The sequence below is a fragment of the Tachypleus tridentatus genome, chromosome 8, assembly GCF_004210375.1.
Source record: "Tachypleus tridentatus isolate NWPU-2018 chromosome 8, ASM421037v1, whole genome shotgun sequence".
NCBI classification, from domain to species: Eukaryota; Metazoa; Arthropoda; class Merostomata; order Xiphosura; family Limulidae; genus Tachypleus; species Tachypleus tridentatus.
In genome coordinates this window covers 28,838,225-28,850,870 of record NC_134832.1, presented here as the reverse complement: position 1 = coordinate 28,850,870, position 12,646 = coordinate 28,838,225, and the positions used below count along the sequence as shown (strand labels likewise).

Genomic DNA, 12,646 nt, shown 5'->3' with positions numbered 1-12,646 from the left:
TTTGCTAAGGTTATTTTTGATTTATATGCCAACATGTATTTTTAATTGTTTTTTAATGAATTGGTAGCCATTTTTAAAAATAGCTGCCAAAAAATAATTTATCTGTGAATTTAAAAAACAAAATCACATATATTTAGGCACAAAAGACATATGTCTAACTAAAAACCATAAAGGCGTTTACTCCCTCTTTTTGGCAGTCTTATATGGTCTAGCGTATGAACTATAAGTCCGAAACAATATATATGTATATACAAAACTATATAATTACACAAAATAAATATGTGATTATAACTTATATTTTCTATTCAAAATGGTGTGTCGATCCACCAGTCGCTTCTAGAAAGTGCCCATTGTTTTAAGCAGTCATGTACTAAACTCTGTATTTAATGTTCTCATTCATTCTTCGCTAAAACTTAAGAATAGAATAGCTGAAAATGTTATATGTTCTTATATAAATCTAGATATAAAGTTACCTATTTAGAGACAAACTGGTTAAAATAAATAAAGATTTTTTGATGTATAATTTGACTTTTTTGCTCATTCGTTTTGTGTCTGTCACCGATAAAGTAGTTAAATTTATTTCAAAAATAATTCTGATGTTAAAATATTTGGAAATATTGTGAAACAGTTCAATAAATTTAGAGTGAATTAGACAAGTTAACTCAAATAAAAAGTTATGATAAGTATTATGAAATTAGGGATAAGATAAAATTAAATTCAAAAATCTGTACTGACAGTCTCTATAACATCTTTTCAGGAGAACTGTTGAAGCAAGCATAAGACTTACAACTATTTGTGATTTTTACATGGTAACTTTTACACTTTGATTGTGTCAAAAGCATTGAAAGAGTGATGACACATTCTGTCATGTAGGTGGATTCCAGGATACGAGATATTTGTGACGGGGCTAGATTAGATTAATGAAAATTTTCAAGAAAAAGGTTATCTATACTCTTATTTGACATTGTTTGTCACAACAATAGCAGCACAATATATATATATATATATATATATATATTGTAAGGTATACATTTAAAAAGATTTTACCAAAATTTCATTAAAATATTTAAACACGTTATCAATCACCAATATGCTTTATCAAGATAAAGTTTTTTTTATTTTTCTCATTATGAATGTACTTTAGTTTTGAACAGTTGTCTAATCATACAACCTGGTATGAAATCGATGAAACATTTAACAACATAAGAACTCTAGTGAAAGGAACTGTTTTAACAACTTTTAATAACTATAACTCTCGAAGAAAACATGCTGATATAAATAAACATGAATATCAGACCATATAAAAATTAAGTACAAATGAAGATGCAATTATTATAAAAGGTAATAGGATTGGTATTTTAAGTGGAGCTGGTTCTCAGGTGAGTCGCTAGTAATTTTACGGACTTGCAATGCTGAAATCTGGAGTTTGATTCCCTGCGGTGAACAGTATGAAGAGAGCTCATTGCATAGTTTAATCCAAATAAACCGAAAATAAATTCATTCTAACAATTTGTTTATGGTTAAGTGTAAAGCTGTCTTTGTCGTGCCCACCACGTCCAGTTGTGTTTTACGCTGAGTAACAAGTCGAAACCATGAATGTCGTTTTCAAGTTCGCTTCAGTGCAGTGCAAAGGAACAGTGAGACGTTTACCTACTCACTGGATTTCTCTAGTAACTGCTTAACAACGGATCTTTGAGTGTTGACCTATGTCCAAGTATTGTCTTTCGTCTCCTGACGAGAATGATTGCCCACGAATTATCTGAAATAATAACAAATAGTCCACGAAGCCAATTAATCTGAAGGTGTTTTGAAAAATTTTACTATAACAAAACTAAGAAATCTTTAGTTATGATTGGTGTTTATGAAATGAAGCAAAACGATTTCAGAAAAATTGTTGACAACTTCATAGAAAAACTTTTTTATCACTTGGAAGCTAATTATTGTTTCCGATAATCGATTTAAATACAGTAAAACTGAGTTGAAATTACATTTTAGATTTAGTAATTAAGTAAGCGTCGATATGTATCCAATTTATGAAGTTTGCCACCGAGGCTAAAATACAGTTTTCCTTATTGATACAGATGTATTTTAATATGCAAATAATAATATAATTTATAATAACGGTTATTACAAATCGCATATGTAAATATCGATTTATTTCCAAAGCTTTTTACAAACTTTCAAACAATACGGAGTCTTCTTTCTGGTCTGGAACTCCTTTGATATCTCATTAAGGGCTCACAATGGGCAAATTAATTTCGAATTGATGTAGGTGCAATTTACTTAACAGGGAGCTACTAAACTCTGTATTTGCCCCACTCTCAGTAGTACAGCGTAATGTTTTCGGACTTATAACATTAGAAATCGGGTTTCAATACTCATGGTGAACAGAGCACAGATAACTCAATATGTATTTTCGTGCTTCACTACAAAGAAAGGTATGTATTATCCTTCGCTGGTTCTCTCAGTAATACATTTGCAATATCTGTCTTTAATTGTATTGAAGATGCATAGTCTGATAAAAACACGTTTCAGTTGTTTTGTTAAAGTCAGAACTTCAAGTGTATTTGAAATTTGAAGAATTATAACACATTAAATTTAAATATTTCATAAAATACAGAAATACCTTCTTTGTACTTCAAAAATAATTGATAAATAGAAAGGAAATCTGAGATGAGTAGCAAATTCGTGCACACCTTACTAATTGTGCATACAGTTATTAAGTATATTGGTTTTCAACTTGAATTTGATGTTTTGTTTATAAATATCATCTGATGTTTATAGTCAAAAGTAATTTCACAGAAAATATTATTTGTAATTATACTATTGTTTTCTTAACTGTTTGACTGTTTTGAATACACCAGTACTAGAGCTTCCAGCAAAGCATGCATTAGAAACAAGAGTGCTTGCTGAAATTCATTAGTCCTCAATTTCTGTGAAATTAGAATTTTGGTAAGATGACAACCTATGATAACTGTTCTATTGCGGTGGTTGAGGTGATATGAGTCAGCACTGTCATTTTACTGTAATTCATCAATATTATTCTCTGTTTCCTTGTAAAACCAATGTACAGTAACATAAAGAGATACATTCTTCACTCATGGTAAATTTGTTTGGAGTGTCCGATATACTGTGAGATTTACTAATCTTCTTGTCTTTTATATCATCCAGGACTCTGTATCTCATTCTTACGATCTGACAGGCAAGTATCAAGCTACATTCAGTCTGGTAGAGCAGGACTCGCCATCAAACCTTTTAGTATGCGTTATTTGTGTAAAACTTGGTAACCATATCAAACTTGAGTTCATTAGTTTTCTGGAGAAACAGAGGCAGAACTTACCTTTTGCTGTATCTTTTCTTTATGTATTGAGCTTTTAGACTATCTTGAGGTATCAATATATCACTTCGTAGTGAACCAACAAACCTCAACTGCAATATATTGTTTATTTCCCCCACACCTTCAAGATCGATGTTGTGGGATAATCATCAGCAGAGGATGTGGAATTGTAACTAAGAGTAGGCCAGAGGAGCCCTGCCTGGAAACAAGCGTGTTGATGCTATAGCACAAGTATATAAGAATTGTTGGTTCATCCTTATCATAGCTCATGTTTGATACGGTGCAGATACTTGGGTTAAATTGTATGAAGTACGTAATACAATACCTTTTCCTCTTCTACGATTGTTGGAAACTGCTATCTGGTGCTGTTTGATGATAAGAACTGCTTTAGTAGAGCTGTTAATATCTTTATCAGTCACTTGATAATTTATCACCTGATTAGACAACTCTCTTCTAGTTTTTGTCAATAATTATCCTATTATGATCTTTTCATGCTATTTCAGTGACTATTTTGATTATTTCACCAAGTCTCATTTAGCTATAACTTCGCCATAGAAATTGTGCAAATTATCCCTATAAGTGACTGAATTCTCGGTGACACCTCTTTTCTGAGCTTTGAAATCAATATAATGGATTACATTATTGTGTAAAAATGTTAGCACAACTCTAAAAATTGTATTCCAGTCCCAGTGTTGCACCTCACTTAAATACTTAATAAATTTAGGGGTTGGGCTGTCCAATATCAGGATCAAACTCACATGCTCTGTTGCTGTGATTCCTCTGTGATACCCACCCCTAAAAAAACAGAAGAAACTTAGTAACGCACATTCGCAAATTGTTGTGATGCTGGTGAACATGACAAACTTTCATTTCGCACATAAATCGAAAACAAATTATAGAGAACGTTGCTTTGGAGACCAACTATTAGAGACAGTTATCTGCCATAAATGCTCCAAGTAACAGTTCATGTGTGCTTTCATGGTGTCTTTGAACATTAGAAGCATGACATACCTCATCTCACTCGCAAAGACCTGCCTAAACCTCTATCCTACTGGCACTTAGCCAACACTTAGCTGAGTTAAACTAGATACTGTCTGCATAACGTGATAACCATAACCAGATATCCTAAACCTTCAACAGCTTTTATAAGATGTCAAAATAAAAAATTACTCCCAATAGTTCGTGCTGTTTACTTTACATCATCACAGTTTTAAGGCCGCCCTTGGAGGATATTTCTGGCTTGTGAGAGAGCAAATAACTGCCCCATTGTTCCCTATTATTACCAATTACATATTTTCTGTGACACAAATTGCATAAAAAGTAAAAAAGCAAATTATTTCATAAATTTTTTGTATATATTCGGCTTGACGAAGAACAGTTTGTCTAGGTGAGTCTACCTTTCTTATGAAGTCTCACTCTATCGCTTTTGTTGCATACGTTTTGCTGTTTGTGACTGTCAATCAGAATTATTTTACTGTTTCTCAACATTTTACTCTGAGGTACGCAATCAGCCTCAGAGATGTTTATCATAACTAATATTCACCTTCCATCCGAATATAAAGTGAATAAAATCCTATTTACTTTTGCAGAAATTTGCCGTTTATACTTAAATATTGTCATGCATGTTATATTCCTAACAGGAGCTAAAAATCCTATTTCCAGAGGGTCCCTCCCGACCTTCCGCTTAAAATAAAACAAATTAATACAAACTCCTAACAGTACCCACCTTCGCAAAATCCTTAATACGATGACTATTTTTAACCCGACTTCGGGTGATCAGAACAAGTAAGACAGTCTGAAGCAGTGTCTGCACGTACTATCTGCAATTGGTTGTTTGTGTATACCTGTTTTTATTTAACAATTAGTCATTGGTAGTGTTTAGTCGCCAACGAATCTTCAAGATGTCTAAACGTGTGTTATCTCCTTCAAAATCGTTACCCGCTAAACAGAACAAGCACCTCACCAAATTCAGTAAAGCATGGATAACACAATTCAAGTGATTTTGTGTTGCTTTTTGTGTTTGTCGGTCTAAAGCTTGTATGAGCTTTGTTGTATTGTGTTATACATACCGACTTTATAAATTACACTCATTTCATCTTAAGTGGTGCGCATCAAATGACTATAAATTGCATGCGCTCAATTTCTTTGTTTATTTAAAAACAAGAGAAAAGAGGTATTATTTAAGCAATATACGGCGAGGACTTGGTCAAGTAACAGCAAAATACACAGAAATATCTTTAAACTATTGCATTCTGTGCCGAAAACACAACGATAAAATTCATCCTGAATTGAAGTCCAATCACCTGATTAAAATTTCTAAATCTCCTGAGCTTAAGCGATATTTCTGTCACATGCATACAATGTATAAAATATTCTCTTATTTTTCAGTAAACACGACAACGTTTGATGGCAGACACCACACCGGCAGAACACCTCTCTATAAAATAACTTACTTTTTATGTAATCTCCATTTAAATCAAACCAAAAATACGGTTTATCTTAGATTTGACACGAAAGAAATACGTCATTACAGATATTAAACCAGAGTTGAGTCCCGGCATGGCCAGGTGAGTTAAGTCGTTCGACTCGTAATCTGACGGTCGAGGGTTCGAATTCCTATGGTGCCAAACATGCTCGCTCTTTCAGCCGTGGGAGCATTATATTGTGACGGTCAATCCCACTATTCGTTGATAAATGAGTAGCCCAAGCATTGGCGGTGGGTGGTGATGACTATCTGTTTTCCCTCTAGTCTTAAACTGCTAAATTATGGACGGCTAGCGCAGATAGCCCTCGAGTAGCTTTGCGCGAAATTCAAAACAAACAAACACAGCAAACCAGAGTATACAACTATAAGAGCTGAAAGGTGAGAACAATTTTTTTATTTCTCGAAAGCTATCTGTGCTAGCCATCCCTAATTTAGTAGTGTAAGATCGACTGTAACATTATAACGCCCCTACGGCTGAAAGGGCGAGCATGTTTGGTGCGACCGGGATGCGAACCCGCGACTCTCAGATTACGATTCGCATGCTTTAATCCATCTGACCATCTCGGGCCCAGGTAAAAACACACATACAGAAACTTATCTCAATATATTAAGAATATGTGTTAATAAAGCGTATTTGTTAATTGGGACGCTACACTCGCAATCTGAAGATTAAAGTTCGAATCAGTTTTCCAGCCAACATGCTTCTCCTATAATGTTGCCGACTTAGCCAGCAACTCAGGTGTAAAAGTTCTAGGCTTATAAAACTATCGCACTAATTCGAATTAAGAACGTAAAGGGGGAAATATATATATACATGAAATATTACTGTATAAGTTATTCATTTAGGGGAAATAATGTCAGATAGGATGAGGTACATCCTGTTAAAACATTTCAGATATCTAGCTTTTACCAGTTTATTTGCGCAACTAACATGCATAGTTCATTACAGATTTGGAATATTGAATATAAAGGGTATATTTGGCATTAAGTATATGTTTTAGACCCATCAGGTTCAACAGTTGAAACATAAATAACATTGACTTTGAATTACTAACCAGAATGACAACAACAAGTTTGTCCCGTTATTTCAACCGATAGAATGGAATGACCGACTGTCACACTTATAATGTTTTATAGAAGAAAGTACAACATTTCTTCAACGGTGTCACTGCTCTAACTTTGGACCTTTCAGTCTTCAGTTTGACACACCAATCACTCGGCAACACCTGAGCAAATTCACTAAGAATGCACTGATTTATGAAATAATTTGGAATTGAATCGTAACTTCAAAGATAACATTAAAGTTTAATGATAAATACACATGTGTATGTGGATATTATATTACCGTATAAATTATTTGTGGATACTAATATACGATATTTTATTGTTTACACCGAAATGTATGAAGGTGTAAAAATAAATGACTAAAAAAGAATGAATATTTCCAAAGCACTTTAGCAGTATTGCACAATCTTCTAGTGGTTGTGTCTACAAACAAACTTTCTAGCCCGTAATGTATATAAAGTGCTATGACAGAATGAGGTTACCACAAGGTATGAAACTGAAGACATTCACGTCACGTGATCTTATTGAAGGGGCGGGCGGTTTCCATGTTTGGTATCATCACTCTTGTATTAGTGGGTATTGAACGTGGCTGGTCCAATCCGAAAAGAGGAATGCAATGACTGGTTGATATACTAATAAAGCTAATCATTTTAGAATAATTAAGATTTAGTTGAAATTATTGGCTGAAAGATGTTGGATGAATGATACAAAAATGGCTTTCATAGCGGAAGTCTTCATGAAAACAGCAGCAACATTCTCAACATGAAAGTTCTTCTTGCAGCTTTTGTCGTACTCGGATGCCTGACGTTTACGGAAGGCGACGGTATTGATGCAGCTTGGAAAAAGTTGTGTGGTAAGTTCACTTTTAAACATTATTGATGTATAAAGCATTAACAAATAGTATTACCACAAAAAATATTAATAAATTTTCATTATATACATACCTCAAGAAAATGGGTGTATTTGCTTATTAGGACATAAACAGTTTTCAGTGGAAACAGACAAATATCCGTTTGGACTATAAATCAGTATGTGGAATTATTTGACTAAAGTTTTATACTTGTTACTCAATTATATGATCTATTGTAAGGGCAAATATAGTAAATATTTTCTTATATTTAATAAAATATTTTTAATTAATTAATGTGGTTTGTAACATGAGAGACGTATCCTCTTCAAGTGAATAAAACTTTGTTTAAACATTTTATGTAGAGATAAATGAAAAAAAGCCTGAAAAAATGAATGAGATAAAAAAATGCGACGAAAAATTTTTGAGTGGAAAGTCAGAAATGGTAGGTGTTTGTAGTATTATGATTAATTATTTATCGTCGATTCACTATAAGTTTAAAAAAAAAAAGTATTGAAAACGTGAATTTGTGGTGAATCTAACAATTTTAACCGGTCTTGAAACAGAAACTTTATTTACAGTTTCATTTATATATAGGGTTCATAAACTAAAACAGGATTCTCTAGTGATTTAACACGACTGTGTTCAACTACAATAAAAATATTTTATTAACTTTATTTTCGTATCTTTCAATCGGAAAATTATTCATGCAACGTTAACAAAATGAATTTGTTACGTACAGACAATTTATAGTTGTAACTGATATATAAGAAAATTTTAAGGCGGAGGAAAGGAGTCTTCTAACAAAAAATTTTTATTGTTGAATATTTCTCATACCGTTATATTTAAAGATAGCTCACAGATCTAGAACAATGTGATTTTAACATCATTAAGCACAATGGGCTATGTGTGCTCTGCCAAACTAGGATATCGAAACCCGTTTCTGGCATTGTAAGCCTGAAGCCATATTGCTGTGCCACTTGGGGGTTTACAAATTTGAATTGTGTTTTCGTTCTCTGTTTTTGTCTGAAAAAGGTTACATTCATATTATAAACAACTTTTTACGTCTAAATAAACAAGTAAACAAACAGAATATATTTAAAACTAGTTATGACACAATTTATGACAATTATATTTTTAACCATGCTTGAAATTAATATTAAAAGGTTAAAATATAAGTCGAATATTAAATGCTATGAATGCAAAAATACATTAGAATTTAATATAAAAGTTGATATAACAAAGTATTTTTGGTCTCAAGCTTCTAGCTGAAATTCGAAAGTGTGAAAAGAGAATATTTCCTACTAACAATTTCGCCGAGTTCTTGAGTGAAACGTGTAGTGAAGGAAGAGAAGCAGATTTAAAGGTGATGATTAACTATTTTATTGTTTGTACATGAAACATTTTTATTTGACAATGAGGTTTTAACCAATAGATGATTTGTTTATAGTTTACTTTTCTTTATTCAATTTAGCTACAGCACATTGAATAAAATTAAATGCTGATGTCACTCTAGAAAGCTTAGCTTCAGCCCTGAGTATGGCTCCATGTCTTAGAAGATATCTGTAAATATCGCTGCTCCTCGTAACAGTTGTATACTACCCATATTAACACAAGGTGAAGACACAACAGAACTGTCCCATAGAACAGTAGACATTGTTCATGATTAGATTTAGTTTGAAGAATTGGAACATAGAGCGAAATTTAGAAAAAAAAATCATAAAGTTAAATTTTCAAACTGACTTCGCTAGAATTTATATAAATGTAATTCCTCTAATGTATGTAATATAAGCAACCAAATGGATATCGTGATTTTAGTGTCAATCATTTCACCATAGGAGAAGGATATATGTGATACATGCTTCCTCAGAAGTATAATTAATTTACAGTTTTAAACAAATACATTTTATGCTTGTTCAAACTTTCAACCTAGTAATATCTTAAATAACATTAAATCCTATCTATCTATACATGCAGAAAGTCAAAGAATGTATCAGGGAAAAAGTTGCAGCGAGTCAAATGGATTCAGAGAAGTTAGTGGTTGAAATGATGAACAACTGTTTCTGAAGACGTAAGTTAAGTAGGTTAAAATGAATCAGCATGTTAACAATATACTAAACAACTATCTCTGAACTTGTACATGTTATGTGCTGAAAAATGTATAAACATTATTTTTAACGAGAACACCTAAAAATGTTTGTAGTTTCAAATAAGGTAACGTGTTGGGTGATAGTTAGGTGGTGTAGTAACTGTTTATTTTTTCTCACAGGTTTCAGTTTAAGTTAAAAATCGTAATCAAAATCATATTGTGAGTACTATCATTACTTACTCTGTTTAATGTGTCGTATAACATAGTAGCTTGGCGCTATAATGATTCTTTTTTTTTTTTCCTTATATTTCTTATCGTTATGGAAATATGTGGTTATTTATTAAATAGATCTTTATGTTTTATCTATTTTACTTTTGACACTTTATTTTTGAAATAAGGCCAAAACCTTTTTTATTTAATAAAAATCAACATTTCTTTATATAAGTCTGAAATAAATAAAATCAGCATTTCGCTAGAATTTTGTTCAGTTCTTTCACTGTTTCCATTTGAAGTGTTTAACTTTTAAAAATGTATTTCCTGACAAGGAAATAACTCATTGCGACTATAACTTTTCTCATTTTTTGAAAAGTATATAAGATATTAACTTGTTGTTTCTTAAAAAATTCGTAGATAACTTATAAAAGATATTCTCACACAACAAACATAATATAAATATTAAAAAATTAACTGAGCCCATTCTATCACGCCTTACAAATTAATAAACTTCTAACATCGTTGTTTGATAATAAAATTACCTAGGCTTATCTGCTGTGTCTATCGCGAATAATCGAACATTGGATTGTAACAGTGTAATGCCACGAATGTATTGCTATCCCACGTATAGACAGTTTCAAAATCATTTGGTCAGAACTGTAATCATTTGGATATGTTGTAAAGAACGACATATGTAGGACGAGATATAAAACTTCAACTGCATTAAACATAAGTATAACAATTAACGCTGTCCCAGCAAGGGACTAGTTATATGTATAGGAACACCTTGCATCATACATGGAAATGATATTATGACATTGTTGAATAAATATTAATTACTACGATAGATCTGAAATCAACTAAAATAATAAAACACGTATATCAAGTGTGCATACGTAGATATACGTGAACTGAAATATCAATATTACATAAAGTAAATATTTTAGAATATTTCGTCTGGATTACTATTAAACAAACATACAGTATGTGAACGTGTTAAATCCAAACCTAACAAAGTTTTCTTCACGTTTCAGAACATCTAGTTCTGAAACATCTAGAATATGCATTTAATGAAATGTTATCAGATCTGTTCTAAATGAATTTACGTTAATACTCAATTACTTTAATACAATTGATATTTACAGATTCAACGGATCGCTCAATGGGTGATGAGGACCAGAATCTACATAATACCAATAATATAATAAATTGAATCTTTCATGTTTTCCTTCTTTTTTGGATATGTTTAAACCTCATACATCTTTATCTCGAAAATAAAATTTTCATGAAGCAATAAAGTTCTTGAGTTTATATTGATTTATTAATACGTTTCTCAATTTGTGACAAAGCCAAGAATATAGAGTGTGATTTTCATGTTTATGTCATGCTTTTTAGTACTTTGTTTAAATGGAAGAAAATTAGTATTTTATTCTGACATAAAACATTTTAGTGAAGAAAATTATATTCAAAGTGTAAAAATAAGGACATTTGAAAATCACATACATATTTTGAGGAGTTGATAATTAGTACTTCGAACTTTTACCTGTAAATTTACAGTTGGCCCACCGACGAACTATTCTGAGAAAAACTGTTGTTACTCGAAAATTTCACAGGATTGCAAACGTACTCACATATTACTCAGTTTAAGAACAACTCAATGTTACAATCAATAGATGTGCTTGTAAAAAGCTGAAATGCAGACAATTACAGTTTCATAAATGATACTCAAACTATGGTTTAAGAGACAAACGTAAAGATAATACAGAAAGTATAACTCAGTCTCAAGATGGTTAAGATTAAAATATAGAAATCTACCTTTATATTAATATATATATGTATATACGTTTAGTCAGCACTGTAAAATGAACCATGAAAATAAATATGAAAGACTTATGCTGGCACAGTGACTTTGTCTTCTTCGTTAAGAATAAACTAATTTCCTACGCACAGGGCCGATATGGCTGAGGAGGTTGTAGCACTCGACTTATAGTCTAAGGCTCGCGGACTCAAATCCTCGTCCCACCAAACATACTGACCCTTTCAGACGGGGGGCGTTATAAGTAACGGTCAGTCTCATTATTCGTTTGTTAAAGAGTAGTCCAAGAGTTGGAGGTGAATGATGATGAGTAGCTGCCTTTCCTCTAGTCTTTCACAGCTCAATCAGGGACGGTTAACGCAGATAGTCCTCGTACAGCTTTGCGCGAAAGTAAAAAAGAAACAAAGTAATACCGTACAGTTAGTGTTTCTTGACTTATCGATTCATCATTTACATTTAATATTTCTCATCCCAGTTTGTAAAGAAGTATGAAACTGACTGTTACGTCATTAGTTGATTATTTTGTTTTTTATCACAGTAAAATATTAGTATGTTTGATAGAATGAAATTAAAATATCACATTTAGGCAGTCTTCTATGATTTTAATAGTTTTAATGTGTGTGTTTCTAATAACAACAGTTTTTCGTATATCTTATTTAACAGCAGTATTTTCAACACAAACCGTAGAAATGTGAATTCAGTTTAAATATTTGCTCCTAAATGTTCCCTTTTTGATAAATGATGAACATGATTTTAAATTTTTGTGTACATTCGTATTTAAGTCTCCACAAATC

General features: G+C 32.0%; 1 protein-coding gene across 1 annotated transcript; it reads left to right on the top strand.

The window, feature by feature from the left end:
- The first annotated feature begins 7,594 nt into the window (after positions 1–7,594).
- LOC143224119 (uncharacterized) lies at positions 7,595–11,334 on the top strand. Its single transcript, XM_076452574.1, has 5 exons — positions 7,595–7,740; positions 8,100–8,179; positions 8,996–9,100; positions 9,712–9,805; positions 11,182–11,334. Exons 1-4 carry the CDS (start codon positions 7,650–7,652, stop codon positions 9,799–9,801), a joined length of 366 nt encoding a protein of 121 aa, XP_076308689.1. The 5' UTR covers positions 7,595–7,649; the 3' UTR covers positions 9,802–9,805; positions 11,182–11,334.
- The last annotated feature ends 1,312 nt before the right edge of the window (positions 11,335–12,646 follow it).